The 17,210-nt window shown below is 41.8% G+C and overlaps 1 protein-coding gene across 2 annotated transcripts in view; it reads right to left on the bottom strand.

Moving 5' to 3' along the window:
* The window catches only part of VPS13C (vacuolar protein sorting 13 homolog C), a 518,321-nt gene that overhangs the window by 125,662 nt on the left and 375,449 nt on the right, over positions 1 to 17,210 (bottom strand). For both annotated transcript variants that reach the window (XM_073579421.1, XM_073579422.1), the window contains 7 exons: positions 15,446 to 15,675; positions 14,732 to 14,824; positions 12,167 to 12,529; positions 7,464 to 7,553; positions 7,216 to 7,371; positions 6,863 to 7,127; positions 6,613 to 6,773 (listed from right to left, as the gene is read on the bottom strand). In XM_073579421.1, coding sequence (XP_073435522.1) covers positions 6,613 to 6,773; positions 6,863 to 7,127; positions 7,216 to 7,371; positions 7,464 to 7,553; positions 12,167 to 12,529; positions 14,732 to 14,824; positions 15,446 to 15,675 — 1,358 coding nt within the window. The remainder of the gene's footprint in view (positions 1 to 6,612; positions 6,774 to 6,862; positions 7,128 to 7,215; positions 7,372 to 7,463; positions 7,554 to 12,166; positions 12,530 to 14,731; positions 14,825 to 15,445; positions 15,676 to 17,210) is intronic.

The following is a 17,210-nucleotide window of genomic DNA, read 5'->3' as shown; positions in this document are numbered from 1 at the left end:
TTAATTATGTAAAAATCATACAATTTTCTGGGTTTTTTTCTAGATTCTGTCTCTCAAAGTTGAAGTGTACCCAAGATAAAAATTACAGACCTCTCCATTAGGTAGTAGGTGGTAAAACTTGCAAAATTGGCAGAGTATCAAATGCTTATTTTCTCCACTGTACTTGCTTTAAAAATTCCCTAACCATTCGCTAACTACACTGTTAGGCTAAGTTCACACTAGGCATTTTTGCAGAGTTTTTATGAAAATTTTCAGCAGCATTTTACAGTACTAGAAAACTGTATCAGATTTCAGAAATCTCATGCACACAGCTTATTTTTTTTGTCAACAGGACTTTGTTTTGCATGTTTTCTTTGCACAATGGAGCATGTCATTTCTTTCAGATTTTTTCACCATTTGAAATGAATGGGTGGTGAGAAAAAACTGAAAAAAAGCACGAAAAACACAGGTATCAGATTTTACTGCGTTTTTTGTGCCAAAACCAGATTGGATTTTTCTTTTCAACACTAAACTTTATCAGCATGCACAAGAGACAAATCTAGCATGCCAAAACCCCAGCAACAAAAAGCACAAAAAACGCAAAAAAAAAAAAAAAAAATCAAGGAATACATGCTTTTTTCTGCAGCTTCTTTCCTGCCAAGAGTTTATGTTTTACTGCAGAAAAAAACACTGAATAAACACCTAGTGTGAACTAACCCTTAGTCTATTTTTTATTTTTTTTACTTCTTGTCTGATGACTATTCATTTGAGAGCCCCCAGTACATCCTTGGATAATCAACTGAAGAGTCATCAATGTCAAAGTCAATGTTACAGCCTCCTTGCTGAAACGTAGTGTTATCAGGGACACTCGTTTCAGGGGTGGGGCTTGACCCCGAGTAGTGCGATGTGCATAGTGACAGCACTCGCTCTCGTCGGCTCAGTTCAGCAGTAATGAGTCGGCAACACAGCGGTCCTACAATATCCAGCAGAGACCAGTGACATCACCTAAGGGGGTGGCACTGATCTCCTGCACGCTGGGTATTGCAAGACCACTGTGTTGTCAGCTCATTACTGCAGCTCTCAGCCGACAAGAGAGTGGGCGCTGTCACTGTGTACATCGCACAGCACAGGGACCAGCCTCGCCGCTAAAATGAACGTCACTGATAACAGTTTCAGGAAGGGGGCAGAGGCTGTGGCAGTGACCACATCCTCTGCCCCCCTTGATGAGGCTGCGCTTGAGAATCCCAGGATGCACAAGGGGCTCTCTCAAACAAATTGACATTAGACAAAAAGTAAAAAACCACCAAGGTTACTTACCGTTTTTTTTCCAGAACCCATAACACACCTAAGAAATGGATCTGCCCACCAAGTACAGGAAACCTACTAAAAAAAAAAAGGGTGGCACCACTCCTGCATCAGTTGGGTTACAGAGCATGAGAGGACCTCCAACAACATTATATAAATAACCGACACCACATCAAACACCCAATCTATAGTGCATACCCATATAGTGAGAAAAGGGGGGAGGAAGATGTTAAAGTTCCTTAACAGTGATTTAGCCATCTTCTCCTCTTTCAGGCCCATTGTTGATCTAACAGCCTTTACTGGTTTATCCGTATCCTCCACCAGGAAACATGGCCTGCCCCCCATGTAACTGCCCGAGGAGGATGAGGAAGAAGATTCACTCTGGAATTCCCCTTCTGACAACGGGGAAACGTCAGCTACAGAAAACACTTCGCTAGACTTCCTTTTCCCTTTTTAAATAGGGATTTTAGGGAACCTCCCACCTTAGCATGATGACGGATCTAAGGCCTGTGGCAAAGTCGGGGGGGTCTCCACACTAATTGTCTTCTGGATGCAGACTGTACAGAGACTTTTCTGCCAGTCCACTGCTAGCGGGATTTTACATAGCACACATTCACTGTTGTTCTTCTTAGTGCAAGCTTTTTTTTTTTTATTTTAAGACCTTTCGGAGGCTGTTTTGGGATACACTAAGCATCCTCTCTGGACACCGTCGAGTGACGAGACACTTTGTTCCTCTGAATGGGACAGCTACAACTTGAATGGCTGTCCCCTTTTCTGTGTCCACACTGTAGATGGTACGGCTGCTGCACTTCCATGGCACTTCAGGAAGGAGAGCTGGAGTGTGAACGCTCAGTCTGTGGTATGACCCAAATTTATGTGAGACCCACAGTACCTCCTTCCTGGGTCAGCCTCCTCCAGTCCCACCAGAATATGCCCTCCCCCTGCGAGATCCAAACAGAATGCACCATATCCCTGCGCGCCCCGGGCGGTGACATTCGCATAGCGCACCACCATCATGCCTCCTATGATGTCTCTTTGGCATGCCCAATTTAAATGTGCTTTGAGCCTGTTACGTCAGCGGAGGGCATCGGCACGGCCGTCACCAGCATCTCTCAGAGTAGAGGGGTAGGGCGGCGAGGCGGTGCGAGACATGATCAGCATCTGTCTCTACTGCCCGTGCAGGCACGTACAGCAGAGCCCCCTGTGGACAGCGCTTCCAGGACCCTGAAGGCTGGCGCCACAGGCATGCCACCTGCTTTTCTGGACACCCAGACAAGGCTGAGTAAGCTTGTCTTTCCATCTTCACCACCGTATCTCAGCACAAGGTTCCCATCAAGGACAGGAAGCCAACTGATGCGGGGGAGAAATGCCACCCTTTTATTTCAGTAATTGGGCAGATCCCTCTTTCATGTTTGCGGTCATAGGTGAAGTGAAAAAATAGACTAAACAGATATTCTAGTGTAGTTAGGGAACGGTAGGGAATTTTTAAAGGCAAGCATAATAGAAAATAACTTTGATTATGGCCTCAAATAGATACTTCTTTAGATAAAATTTACTTAAGCTTTTAGACCACCCCTTTAAGACAACCACCTAATAAGAAATCTATCACAAAACAATGAAAGGCAAAAATGACACACATTGAGAATACCCCACAGTAATGTATATAGTGAAACATTGTCACTAAGATCTAAGGGGTAAGTCTTCTCCTTCTGGAGGGTGACATGCCAGGTCTGGCACGCCAGTATGAGGAAACTTAAATGCCTTGCATGGTCCTCTGAGAAATTAAATATGCAAATTGTCTCATCAGAGAGGAAGATGACCCTTTAATGAGCCTTGCAATATGACTATGAATACGATAAAAGTCAAATCAGAATCTCAATTTGCAAACACGGTGCAATTTGCAGAGAAGCGTACAAGGCATTTAAGCCCCTTCATACTAGCAAGCCAGACCTGGCATGTCACTCTATATAAGGAGAAAACTTACCCCATAGTCTTAGCCTCTCAACCAGCCAAATCAGATTTCATACTTTGCAATGCCCGAAACACTGTGTTTGCTAACAAATTTTGATTTGGCTTTTATCCCAATTCATATTGCATGGTTCGTTAAAGGGTCGATACTGACTTGCAGGATAGCTACTACCACACACTAGAGTGCAAGTCCTCTTCTTCTCTGAATAGACAATTTGTATATTGTCACCAAGAACACAATTCACTATATAATACTAGTACAATATCATGATAGACCCTTTAGATTAATACATAGAGCTCTTAAATTAACAACCGTATAAACTGTTCACATGTCAATTTTTTTAGGAAGTAATGTGCATCTCAGGCTCTGCTTGCCTCAAGCTTTCAGCTACAAAGATTAATTGTAATGTTGTAATGTAGTTTTACAAAATGTTTTGATGCTAAACTGCATAAAGGCACTCACTAGTGTAAAGATGTTTTTATTTCATAATGTGGAAGGTATCTAATTTCAGAAAATATATGGGTATGTTATTGATTTAAAAACTTGGATTTAAGACTATATTTACATTAGTCCATAGTAGGAGCAGAAGAAAATTATTGACAGTGCTGTACTCCATAAACTATAATGGGGTAAGTTGGGCTTTTATCATGGTGGTCTGCATGAAATAATTAATATTAGTTTGTCATTGCCTAACCTCAGAAAGCTTTTTATTTAGCTGGTTGCGGGCAGCTTCTTACAAAGCTTAGCTAAACGAACCAGCAAATTCATCAGAATTTATGCCACAAAAGTGACGTCAGTTAGGACAGAAATGCGCTCCAACAGTTTTTACTTGGTTTATTGTGGCTCGACCTGGTATGGCCTATTTATAAACAAAGTGATTCATACGACATTTTGGGGCTTTCCTTGGGGAAGCAGTATTTAGGTGTTTTGGATCAAAATGTTGAGAGGTATAGAATTATAAACCTGTAAACAAGAAAGATCACTTCCCTGTTGATGACAGATAAAAACAAAAACAATTTGATCATTGAAGGTAGTCAATGTAAGCTAGAAATTATACAAAAAACTTTTTTTTCTAAAATGTCGTAAAGAAAAACTGCAAAATCCATTAAGACATCTCCGGAGAAAGGACATATCTCCCTCACATTGAACATATGGGATTAATTAATTTTATATAACTGGGAAAGTGAGAAAGAGTTGACACTTCCTACTTCAGTAGAGGTTGTCCTCCTGCTTTAAACAGTTAATTACAACAAGGGATCTGATAAGAATCAGCTGACAAGTCTAGCATTCCTATACTCAGAGGAGGAGAAGAAAAGAGGCTCTCTCTTTTCAAAGGAAGTATCTACCACTCTCTGAAGCCAGTGGTCAAAGTTGAATATTAGGGTTTGCATCAATCAGATATTTATGGGAGATATATTTCCAGAGTTGTTGCGAAGGGACAAACATAATGTGTTCACTCACATCACTGTAAGGCCTGCCGAACACCTCCAACATAATATCGAGTCAGATGCATGATGCTATCCATGCAATGTTTCATCTCTATAGAAAGGTAAAATCGTGATAGGAAACATGACAACAATATCTCCTGCCTGGGACCACCAGGGGTAAAAGATATCCTGAAAGTTGGATATCTCAAACTTCTAAAAGACCTAGCACATCCAACGACTAGCCCCCATATGAGCTCACCAATTGGAGGTATGTGGGCGTAGCCTTGATCTAATAAAAAACAGAGTTTGGGTTTTTGTCACTTCAATCCTAGATAGTACAGGTCGCTGTGGTTCTGTCCATTTGCTGAAATGAGTACCTCCCTCCACTAAGTTCTGAGCCATTTGTGTGACACAGGTTTAGTACTTTTTCTTTGGTTTTCTTTAATATCATGTGATTGTATATACCGTAATTTTGTGATCCCATTTTGTAACATCTTTGTATATTTTTTGTAAACACTGCCTACTTTTCCGGATTGACTATATATAAAATTTAACCACTTCACGACATGCGCTGTACATGTCGTGTCCCTCCCTTTGATGTGGGCGGCGGCGCTGAGCCCACATCTTTCCCGGCACACGTCAGCTGTTTTGTGCCCACAACAGCCGTGGGTGGAATCGCGATCCTGTGAGTAGCAGAGGCGATCGGACAACTGCAGCTTCTAGTCTCCCATAGAGACTATTGAAGCATGCAAAAACTTAAAAAAAAAAGTTTTTAACAATGTAAAAAAAAAAAAAAAAATACAAACGTTCAAATCACCCCCCATTCAAAAAGAAACAATTAAAAAAAATTAAATATACATATATTTGGTAACGCCGCGTTCAGAATTGCCTAATTAAGCTGTAAAAAGAATTAATCCGGCAAATAGCATAGCGAAAAAAAAAATAAAAACGCCAGAATTACTTTTTTAGGTCAAAATTGCATCCACACCAAAATGGTATAATTAAAAAGGTCACCTCGGCACGCAAAAAAATAGGCCCTCACCCAGCCCCCGATCATGAAAAATTGAGACACTATGGGTCTCAGAAAAGGGTGGCTTTTTTTTTTTAAACAAACTTTGGATTTTTTTTTCACCATTTAAATGAAAAAATCAAACAATCTATACATGTTTGGTGTCTATGAACTCATAGTGACCTTTAGAATCATAATTGTAGGTCAGTTTTAGCATTTGGTGAACATAGTAAAAAAAAAAAAAAAAATCAAAAAAACAGTTGTAGAACTGCACTTTTTTTTTTGCAATTTCACCGCACTTGGATTTTCTTTTTCCTGTTTTAGAGTACACGACATAGTAAAACCAATTGTGTCGCTCAAAAGTACAACTCATCCAGCAGAAACAAGCCCTCACATGGCTGTATTGATGGAAAAATAAAGTTATGGATCTGGGAAGAAGGGGAGTGAAAAACAAACTGAAAAACGAAAAAGGGCTGTGGCATGAAGGGGTAAATAGCTCCATTCCACTTGTTCTGTAAACCGCACCATTGAAGCCATACACTACCTGTAATGGGTGTTTAATGGGCTTGTATAAACGATTTGTAGTGGTAGCTAGTGGTTCCTTGTTATTGTGGAGTTGGAAGTGACAGTATATATATATATATATATATATATAGTCCATGCCTTTGAATCAGAGGTGTATATACCATAAGCTCACTGTGAGTGCCACAGAACTGGTCTAGTAAGGAAAACAGCTGCGGCCCCATCAGTCAATTGTTTAACTGTCCTGAGGACTAGAGGCCGCAGAGTTGCATCCCCTGACAATTTGGCGGCAATAGTGGGATCTGCGTGATTCCACCTGCTGTCATCCCTGGCATAAAATATAATAGGAAAATACAAAACTTAAATCAGTAAAATACATGCCAAAATAACCTGTTTCTGACCTGAAGTGGAGATCTAACAAAAAGAACTTTGTTCCCCTCACTGGCATCTATCTGTACAACAATGGACACATAATTCTCTTGCAAGGGACTGCGCACATTATAAAGGCGTCTCGTTGGCTTAGCAACTGGGATATTAGATACCCCGGTGTATCCATGCGGAACTGTTTAAAGAAAAAAAAAAGAGCATTAGATAAAATAAAAGATTATTGAAACAATCTTATAGAACACCAGAAGCAGTAGAAAACACTACCTATGTCAATTGTAAAAAAGCCGCTTTCCTGACGATGCAGTGCTGACAACCTTCCACGGTTAAGAGGTTCTACAGATGAAAATTCAAGCTCCAAAAACTGCCCTTCATTGACATTATGTATGCGCTCATTAGCTGAAGATCCAAACAGACGGAGATTTGTACCATGCTGAAGTATGACAGGTACACCAAGTGCATTCTTTACTATTAAAGGGGCCCGGTCCTTTAAAGAATAGTCAAAAGCAGAAGCAGTACCTTCAGAAAAAGCCTCAGGGGGAAAAAAAAAAATTAGTAATTTTAGAAACATGGAAATTAATTTATCACACTTAAAAATATTTGATAACCACATTAAATACCTTTGACAGATTGCTGAAGACTCCCAGAGTACATTTGGAGATGGTAATGTTCATGGTGTCCTTAGAAGTAATGTTAATGGCAGACTGAGGCTCTGGGACTACTATAAAGTCATCACCAGGAAGAAGACCTTTCTCCTGAACTGGGTTGTTCTTCATCTTATCACAGAGGAACAGAATACATAACCACCATAAGTGGAAAACATTAAGCAGATGTAAAGGAAAAGACCAGAAAGTCGATAGTATCCTACCTCAAGCTTTAGATTCCATCTGCGTTTTCCATTGTCCACACGTTCAATAAGAGGTTCCCAGACCGTAAAGACTTCATTATAATAATGAACCTTTACAAATGTAAGACAGGAAAAATTAAAATGTACTTTTTTTTTTTTTTTAGAAACTGTACGTTCAACAAAAGTTGCAATCAATCAATACTATAGGTAAATATAAGAAACTTTGTAAAATATCTTAGATTAAGCAGCTTCCTTCCCCAGTTATCAGACACTTTCTTTTCATGCCTGCTCCTGAACTTGTCATCCACTCTGAAAAAGTAACTTAACTCATTCACTCTTGCTCAGAAAAGATGGACTGTCAGCTTAGGCCGGTTTCACATTCGCGCTTTTGAGCGCAGCGACGGCCTGCGCACGGCCGCCGCTAAGCCCCGCCCCCTGCCCCGCCTCCACCAGTATGTCCGCCTCCGGGCGCATGACGTTGCATGCGTCGTGCGTCCCCTATCTTCATCATAGAGGGCGCAGGCCGTGCGCAGTCTGCGCACAGTCTGTGTTTGGCGGCGCATGCGTCCTTTTGACGGTGCGCCGAGCAGCGCCAAACGCAACCTGTTGCATTTTGGTTGTGCTCGGCGCACCGTCAAAAGTACGCATGCGCCGCCAAACGCAGACTATGCGCAGACTGCGCACGGCCTGCGCCCTCTGTGATGAAGATAGGGGACGCACGACGCATGCAACGTCATGCGCCCGGAGGCGGAGATACTGGTGGAGGCGGGGCAGGGGGCGGGGCTTAGCGGCGGCCGTGCGCAGGCCGTCGCTGCGCTCAAAAGCGCGAATGTGAAACCGGCCTTATTGTGGTATCACGCAACGCAGCCCATTGCCTTCTATGGAGAGGAGAGGGAGAAGAGGGCAGAGCACACAGAGAGAAAACAGACAAAGGACGGCACAGAAGGATCGTGGTGAGCTTTCTAACACGTTTTTCACCGCACAGCTGGATTCACATCTTATCTCACTACTGCTGTATACTGTCCTCCCCTCTGCTGCTGCTTCTTTCAGTGCACTAAAAAAAGAATGAAAAGCAGGAATCCTTCTCTGTATGCTGTACTGAATGTCTATGAGAGGGTCTCCTTCCACCTTCTCACTGTCAACTGCAAATTAATGGGGTTGCCTGGGCTTGGGACAACAGTATGTAGTCACTCTATGTAACTGGAGACCACAGAGTCGTGACTGCATGCAGCGCACACACTGTCACAATTCCACAGTATTCCTGGTACAAGCAAATGGCCACAGAACCGCTTGTATGTGATTGGCACACTTCTATGACGATTAAACTCATCTTGCTCAATTAATTTCTATTGAAAGAGCTGAATACACCAAGATACCACAAGTATTCATGACAGCGTTCCCACCACACACTGTTATAATTCAGTAGTCTGCAGTCACAAAGTGACTGTAGACTTTAGTCTAACCACTTTAAGAGATAGAGCCTGGAGAGAGGAAAAACTGGTGAAAATGAAGAATACAAGTTATAGAAAAAAGCCACAAATATAGTTATTGCTCATGCACACATACAGGACAGCTTATTGCTGAAAGTGCAATTACCTTTTAAATACAGAAGGATCTTTTTTGTATATTATCTCAGAACGTTCAATGTATTGATCAATTTCGTAAGACACTGCTTTTAGATTCAAAATATTTAAACAAATTACTTGGACAAATGTAAAAATCAGATTGGTCTGGAGCAGCAATGAGCAGGCTGTTCTGGGCAGACATCTAGTTGGTTCCCTTGTGGCGGTGTTCACATTTGCGCCTCTGAAGCTTACCAGATTGCGTGAAATCACGATGTCATGTCGCGATGCATGCCATCAAGTTGCATGAGCCCTAGTGACTAAGACTCAAGTGATGTCACAGACCATAGTAAGCAAAGACCTTAAGTAAAGGAGGCACCAGAAGACCCAGACCGAGGATGTTGGCTGCAAAACTGATAAGTACCACAGTGAAGTAGGTTGGGTGCTGGACCAGAGAAATCTGCTCAATTCTACTACAGACAAATCTAATCTTAATTTTCAGATTTGCCCAAGGAATTTCTTTAAAGGGAACCTGTCAGCTGTTTGGGCCGATATAAGATGGCGCCACCGCCTTTTAGGGTTTATTTACAGCATTTTATAATGCTGCAGATAAACCCCCGATCCGACCTGCAAGATCACAAAAATAAGTTTTATTATACTCACCTGCAGGGGGGTCCAGTTCAATGGGTGTCGCAGGTCCGGGTCCAGTGCTTCCCACCTTTTTGAGATGCCGCCCTCCTGTTTGCTTCATGGCTCCCAGACATCGCGCTCTTACGCAGGCGTACTTATCTTCCCTGTGGAGGGCAGAGCAAATTCCTACAGTGCACAGGCAGGGTGCAGTTGGGCCCAAATGGTTCCGCAAACTTGTGGCCTCTGTTCACACGAGATGCATTCTAGTTGGCACTGGGCAGCCCCCCTATATGGTGTTACTAAGAGGTTGTGAGCCAGAAGCCCTGCATTCCCTGTGTGAACACTGCCACATGCGGATTATTTTTTCTGCGCTGGTGTACCACACGGCCAATCCCTGATTGTAGGCTGGCTGTTTCATTTGGTATTTATGCACCTGTGCAGCTGCCATTTTACTTGGGTCCGCTGCACCCTGGATTAGTGCAGATTCATTTGGGCCTGTCTGGTTTGTAACTGAATTTTTTGGAGGATTTTTTTCCTCTTTTTGTGGTTTTCATGTTAGAGTAGGGACTGACAAGTGTAAGGAACTTTGACGCAGTTTGTCAACTTCCGTATTAAGGCCTTAAAATCAACCAATACCTTACATACACTCACTGGCCACTTTATTAGGTACACCATGCTAGTAACGGGTTGGACCCCCTTTTGCCTTCAGAACTGCCTCAATTCTTCGTGGCAGAGATTCAACAAGGTGCTGGAAGCATTCCTCAGAGATTTTGGACCATATTGACATGATGGCATCACACAGTTGGCGCAGATTTGTCGGCTGCACATCCCTGATGCGAATCTCCCGTTCCACCACATCCCAAAGATGCTCTATTGGATTGAGATCTGGTGACTGAGGAGGCCATTTGAGTACAGTGAACTCATTGTCATGTTCAAGAAACCAATCTGAGATGATTCGAGCTTTATGACATGGCGCATTATCCTGCTGAAAGTAGCCATCAGATGCCTGTTCTTAGCTGAGAGGAGTGGTACCCAGTGTGGTCTTCTGCTGCTGTAGCCCATCTGCCTCAAAGTTTGACGCACTGTGCGTTCAGAGATGCTCTTCTGCCTACCTTGGTTGTAACGGGTGGCAATTTGAGTCACTGTTGCCTTTCTATCAGCTCGAACCAGTATGCCCATTCTCCTCTGACCTCTGGCATCAACAAGGCATTTCCGGCCACAGAACTGCCGCTCAATGGATTTTTTTTCTTTTTCGGACCATTCTCTGTAAACCCTAGAGATGGTTGTGCGTGAAAATCCCAGTAGATCAGCAGTTTCTGAAATACTCAGACCAGCCCTTCTGGCACCAACAATCATGCCACGTTCAAAGGCACTCAAATCACCTTTCTTCCCCATACTGATGCTCGGTTTGAACTGCAGGAGATTGTCTTGACCATGTCTACATGCCTAAATGCACTGAGTTGCCGCCATGTGATTGGCTGATTAGAAATTAAGTCTTAACACACAGTTGGACAGGTGTACCTAATAAAGTGGCCAGTGAGTGTATATGTTTGTTGTGCACTTTTTATATTTTTTCCAGGGTGCAGTTGGGCCCAAATGGTTCTGCAAACTTGTGGCCTCTGTTCACACGAGATGCATTCTAGTTGGCACTGGGCAGCCCCCCTATATGGTGTTACTAAGAGGTTGTGAGCCAGAAGCCCTGCATTCCCTTTATGAACACTGCCACGTGCGGATTATTTTTTCTGCGCTGGTGTACCACACGGCCAATCCCTGATTGTAGGCTGGCTGTTTCATTTGGTATTTATGCACCTGTGCAGCTGCCATTTTACTTGGGTCCACTGTACCCTGGATTAGTGCAGATGCATTTGGGCCTGTCTGGTTTGTAAGCCTCTCTCACCTTTCCCAGCACTTGCGCACTGCAGTACTTTGCTATGCCCTCAACAGGACAGAGAAGTACGCCTGCGCAGGAGCGCGATGCCGGGGAAACCATGAAGCAAGCACAAAGCAGTGTTGCGAAGGTGCTGGACTCAGACCTGCCACAGACATTGGACCGGACCACCCCCCGGGTGAGTATAATAAAATTAATTTTTCTTATCTTTCAGGTCGGATCAGGGGCTTATCTACAGCATTATAGAATGCTGTAAATAAGCCCTGAAAGGCGGTGGCCGCATCTTATATCGACCAAAACAGGTGACAGGTTCCCTTTAAATGTTTGAAACAAAAAGCTGTAGCTTAAAACAGATATTTAGACCAGGACAGTGCAAATCTTTTTGTTCAATTCTAGACTGTAGTATTGATGTGCTTGGTCACAATGCTTAAGAAAAAATGAGTCAAGCACTCCACAAGATTTTGAGCCCATGAAATGTCGGGAACCATACGGACTAGTTTGAGGCACAGCAGAAATTCTCTCTACCACATGTTGAAATTCATCATTTCAGCTCTGACTAACAAACCATATATATTCTTTAAGAACCTCAATAATAGAATAAGTATTTGTTTTCTCTTATGACAGTTTAATGCTCATGAGAGTACCTCAAGTGTAGTGTCAGCAGTCACATTCATGAAAGATGTCCAATTTTTCACAGCTCCTGTAAATGTAGACTCCACTAACAACATTGGCACTGTGCGGTGTCCTAGACCACACTCTAGTGTGACTTGCACAGTTTTAACTTTTAACTCAAAGTTCTCTTCCTTCTGGGAGCACTTGGGGTTCTGAAAGCATTCTGTCGCTTCATCGGCAGAATCCACCCCTAGGAACCATCTATTGCAGCTGTCAGTGGTTCTGGTGTCCCATATGTTCCTGTGTTCAACTGATTGCTTCTCTTCAGTGTCCTTGGGCTTTGGCTTCAGAGCAGCCAAAATGGTCATCACGGTGTTTAATATGATTGGAGAAATCTGAGGAAACAAAAACCAAAACGGATGGATGATTATAAAATGCACAATTGTACCATATATAAAATGGAACAGAGATACAGCCCCAGCAACAGAGATGAATACCTGCTGTAACAAAATAATTAAGAACCATAACTCAGGTAAGAGTTTGCATAAGTAAAACAGGCACTAGAGTCTGTACTCTAGGGATTGTATTTTTTTTAATCCATTTTACAAAAGAAAATGAAATGGCAGTATATAGGACAGTGTCATAAAGGATTACTGTAGTCATTTGTGGAACTCTATTACCAGCTATGTACGGAAAAGGTCATAAAGGCCTACAATGCTAACTGATACACTGTAATCTCCATCCTCCATTGTGGGCTCATTGACTCATGACATTATGTATTGATTACATGTCATATGTTTGCCAACATCAGAAGTGGTGTGCTTATTCTGCACCTAATAATGGGATTCTGAATATGGGATGAGAAGATTTTAGGTGAGGGGGCGAATACAGATGAATCGTATTGTATGTCATTTGAAAATGTTAATAAAAATTATTTTTAAATAAAATAAAAAACTAAAAATTACAGCAGCTGATGAAATTCTCTTATCTTTCAATAAGAAAAACAACTGCATTTTTATATTCCAGGGAGGAGAAGATCATGTTGATTGGTGCCCAGTAGACAAGAGCAGATCTGACGAGATTTAAATTTGCCAAATCACAGAAATTTCATTTGGAAATTTTATTTGCAATGATGCAAAAAAAAAAAAAATATATATATATATATAAATTTTCATCTCACTGATCACCTCTACTGATCACTGTCCCCTGTAAGGTCCTCTTACCGCCATTGCACCATGAAATCCTGAGCATCTTCAAGCTAGGATGAGACTTCTGTCTACGACTAGGGTCGAGATGTTACTGCCAATGGGGATCAGGCCTACTAGAGGACAGTTTAGAGGGTGTGACATAAGGTCATGATGCATGTCATGGGTCTTGCCGTGGCTGGAAGACCTTGCCTAAGGTACGTTTGTAAGGTCGTGATGCAAGTCCTGGCCCAGCATGAGAAGGCCAAGGTTTCAGAATGTGGCTGCAATAAAAAGGGAGTGCAGAGGACTGTATGGGAAGATTTAATAATTGAGGCAGCTGTAGAGGTGAGGTATTTGTTTTTTGTTTAACCCTTTGACACCTTCTTTATTGCAGCTGTCCACCATTTTACTAAATTTCTAGAGAAAACAGATTTGTGTAAATTTCAAATAGAATTCAATTCCACTTGAATTAATATGCCCAATTCTAGTGGCCACTTTAGTAAGATTACAAAATATGGATTTAGAGTTCTACAGTAGGGATGTTGCTGTCTCTAAGGCTACTTTCACACTAGCATTTTTTTGCGCTGCGCCTCATGCTCATTCCAAACACATGCAAAAAAAAAAGCATTAAGTGTTTTGCATGCTTTTGCTTTTTTTTGCGCATGCGATTTAACCAGTTTGTCGCCATGTTAACTCTAAAAACGCATGCGAGCGCAAGTCCTAGCGCACGCGTGCAATCCCATAGACTGTAATTTTTTTGCGCATTCCGTGCGCATGCGTTTTTTGGCAGCAGTTGGGCGCACGGAAAAATGCAACATGTTGCGTCTGGCGCGCCTGGGCGCACACCTGGAAAAAAACGCAGCACACGAAAATGCACATGAACGAGTGCTATACCATGCGCCCGCCATGTTAAAGATAGGGGAGCAATGCGCATGCGCACGATAGCAAAGTGTGAAACCAGCCTTAGCTGTCAGAGAAAAAGACATGCCAAAACTCTGAATTCTTTTACCATGGCGTTTATCTTCTTTTCAGAGTTTACAACTCTTGAGACACTGTTCCTCTCTGCATAGTTTTGGGAAGCTGTGAAATGCTCAGCTGTTTCTACACAGCTTCGAGTCTGCAGGCTTATCTCTTCTTATATGGGAGTGCTGGATAGAAGACCCATATTGTTCCAACAGGTGAAAGTTCAAAAAGCAGAATCCCCAACTATCAGACATTTATGGCATATACCGTAGATTTTATTGCGGCCCTTGGGTGTGGCACATATCGACAAGTCGGACCCTTGATGAGAAAACGTTATGCACCTTATGTGGTGTTACTGGAGAGAATTTAGTAGAATTAACCACTTGCAATAGTACTTTGCTTATATAGAACATATAAAAGTTTTAAAATGGCCACGCCAAAACATACCTTTATGATAACTTCTTCCACATTCAGGCTGCCATTCTGGCTTCCGGTAACAGATGATGTATTTTCCAAATGCAGGGAACAGGGCTGTATTATCTATGTACAGTACACACTTAATGTTAGTTATAGATGACTAGTGACAACTAGACATTTTATAGCATGTCAACGCTAACGTTTAACACTAAGTGCCATTTATGTCTCTGGCATCTTCTTATATGCGAAATCGACCCTTTGCTGGAGCCACAAATGCACTGGATACAATAGTTACATCAACTATAGCCATGTCCAAGATCTAACAAACGGATAATCCACAAATAAAATGCAGAATATGGTGATTGTGGGGGTCACACCTTCATGCTGACCACCAGAGCAAGACAATCATAATTCTTAATTATGGTAAGAGGCAGATTTATGTTTTAACCAGGTCTAAGATATCAAAATAGTTTATCCTACTGTTTAGGCCATTTTGTATATGGTCATTTTATAATTCTAACAATAATGGCATTTATATTGATGGAATATTGAGATATAAACACAAGGATTGCTCAGCAGAAAAATTTTACTTTGGTCTCCGAGAACCAGGACTCACTAGCTATCAATATTACTTATTTGGAAGAGAAATAAATCATAATATGACTTGTGCAGAGAAGGGAGATGCATGCTGCATTAAGCAATGGCACTTTAATAAGATTACAAAATATGGATTTAGAGTTATACCGTAGTGATGTTGCTGCCTCTTAGCTGTCGGAGAAAAGGACATGCCAAAACTTTGAATTCTTTTACCACAGCATTCAACTTCTTCTCAGAGTTTACATCAGAGAGAGTAAATTTGCCTTGAAAAGACATGGCTAGGGCAGGGGCATCTGATTTTGCAAGACTGGCTACAAACACTATCTCAGGATCCAAGATTAATGCCATCAAACTCATTTTCTTTGATGTTGTGGGTGCTAAAAGAGGAAGGAAAAAAAAATTATATATAATAGAGGATATGGAAGAATATAAAAAGACTTTTTAATAAAATTAAGAATGCATTAAACGTTAACAACGGAAAATCAAAAATATCTATGAAATTATTATCAGATGGGTTTTGGGCTCTTAAAAATAAAAATTTGTTAACAGAAATGAAAATACAAAGTTGCTTACCAAATGTGCAAAAGGCTGAATAGTCATATGAAAGTTATTTGGGAATCGTTTTGCGCAAGGTTTGAAACAGATCTAATCATATACTTATATCGTGGCGCAGGGCAGTAGCTGACTGCGAGGTTCTCGTCTCTTACGCCCCGACACGTTAGATGAAGGTGGGCATCCTGGCTTGTTGTATGGACTTGTACAGTGGAGGTGCTACGCATGCTCCGACCGTATTTAACTGATGACGCCGGCATGCCAGGACCAGATGTTTCCCAGGTCAAAGAGGGAGAATACAAATCAAAAATTAACTTGTTACTAGATGGGAATTTGGTAGGGAATATATACACAACCTTCTGTACGTTTCCTTCACAATTCAGAGCATTTACCACACAGATTCAGATCCTTACACTTTACTCTTTTTAATTGTCCTCCATATTCTGTTTCTCGCTACTTAACTACAACCCAGCTCAACACTACAGTTTAGCTTAGCTACGGTGCCAGTATGGCCGGTATTCATCCTCTCTAATGCTGATGCTCTAGAACTCTCATCCGGGGCACTTTATTAGTCTTACGTACTCAATCCTGTTTAAGCTGGTTACCTCTTGGAGTTATAAACTCTGGGCTCCACCACTAGGCTTCCTCTCCAGTGACCAGTCTCTAATAATTCACACTCTCAGTCACTTCTGCGGCGGATTTCGCCATCTCTTCTTTTCAGTTTCCTCTCACTTTGAGACACCCGAGAATGCAGCACTGCTCACATCAGACCTTATGTCCTTTCTCTATGCACTCCAGGCCCTTTCTGAGTTCTGGACAGCAATTGTCTATATTCCTTCAGCGTGTCCCTTTCCCACTCTGGGCTTGTCCCAAACGTTAACCATCACTGTCCCTGTCAACCACCTGTTGCTGGGCTGAGTACAGCCTTGTCACCAACAATACAGATGGCTACACATACAACCATCATTAACGTATATCACTATTTACACTACACACTAACAATATACTTGTTTCTTCAAGGGGCAATGTCAACATGTCCATCTCTTTACATACTTAACATAAAAAGTTAATTCAGATTTACGTTCACAATTCTAGTGGTGCTAGTCAACAAGCTTGTTATCAGACGCATTCTGAAAAGCCACAAAGAGCTCCTAGAATGTAGAATTACATTTTCTCTAAATTAGATTACTATTCAGTGAATGGGGAAAAGCTGATGCTTTCCAGAATACAAATTTCAATTAACCTATGCTCAGACATTTTAGCCAGAAAGGAATGACGGGAAATTTCTGCTCTAAAATCTGCAGAATTGTGAATAGAGTTCAGAGCCGTATTCCAATTTAGAATAAATAGTTTTATCAGA

Source organism: Dendrobates tinctorius, unplaced genomic scaffold (assembly GCF_039654945.1).
Source record: "Dendrobates tinctorius isolate UK_male_01 unplaced genomic scaffold, ASM3965494v1 ptg000062l, whole genome shotgun sequence".
Taxonomy (NCBI): domain Eukaryota; kingdom Metazoa; phylum Chordata; class Amphibia; order Anura; family Dendrobatidae; genus Dendrobates; species Dendrobates tinctorius.
This window is presented reverse-complemented; position numbering and strand designations above follow the sequence as displayed.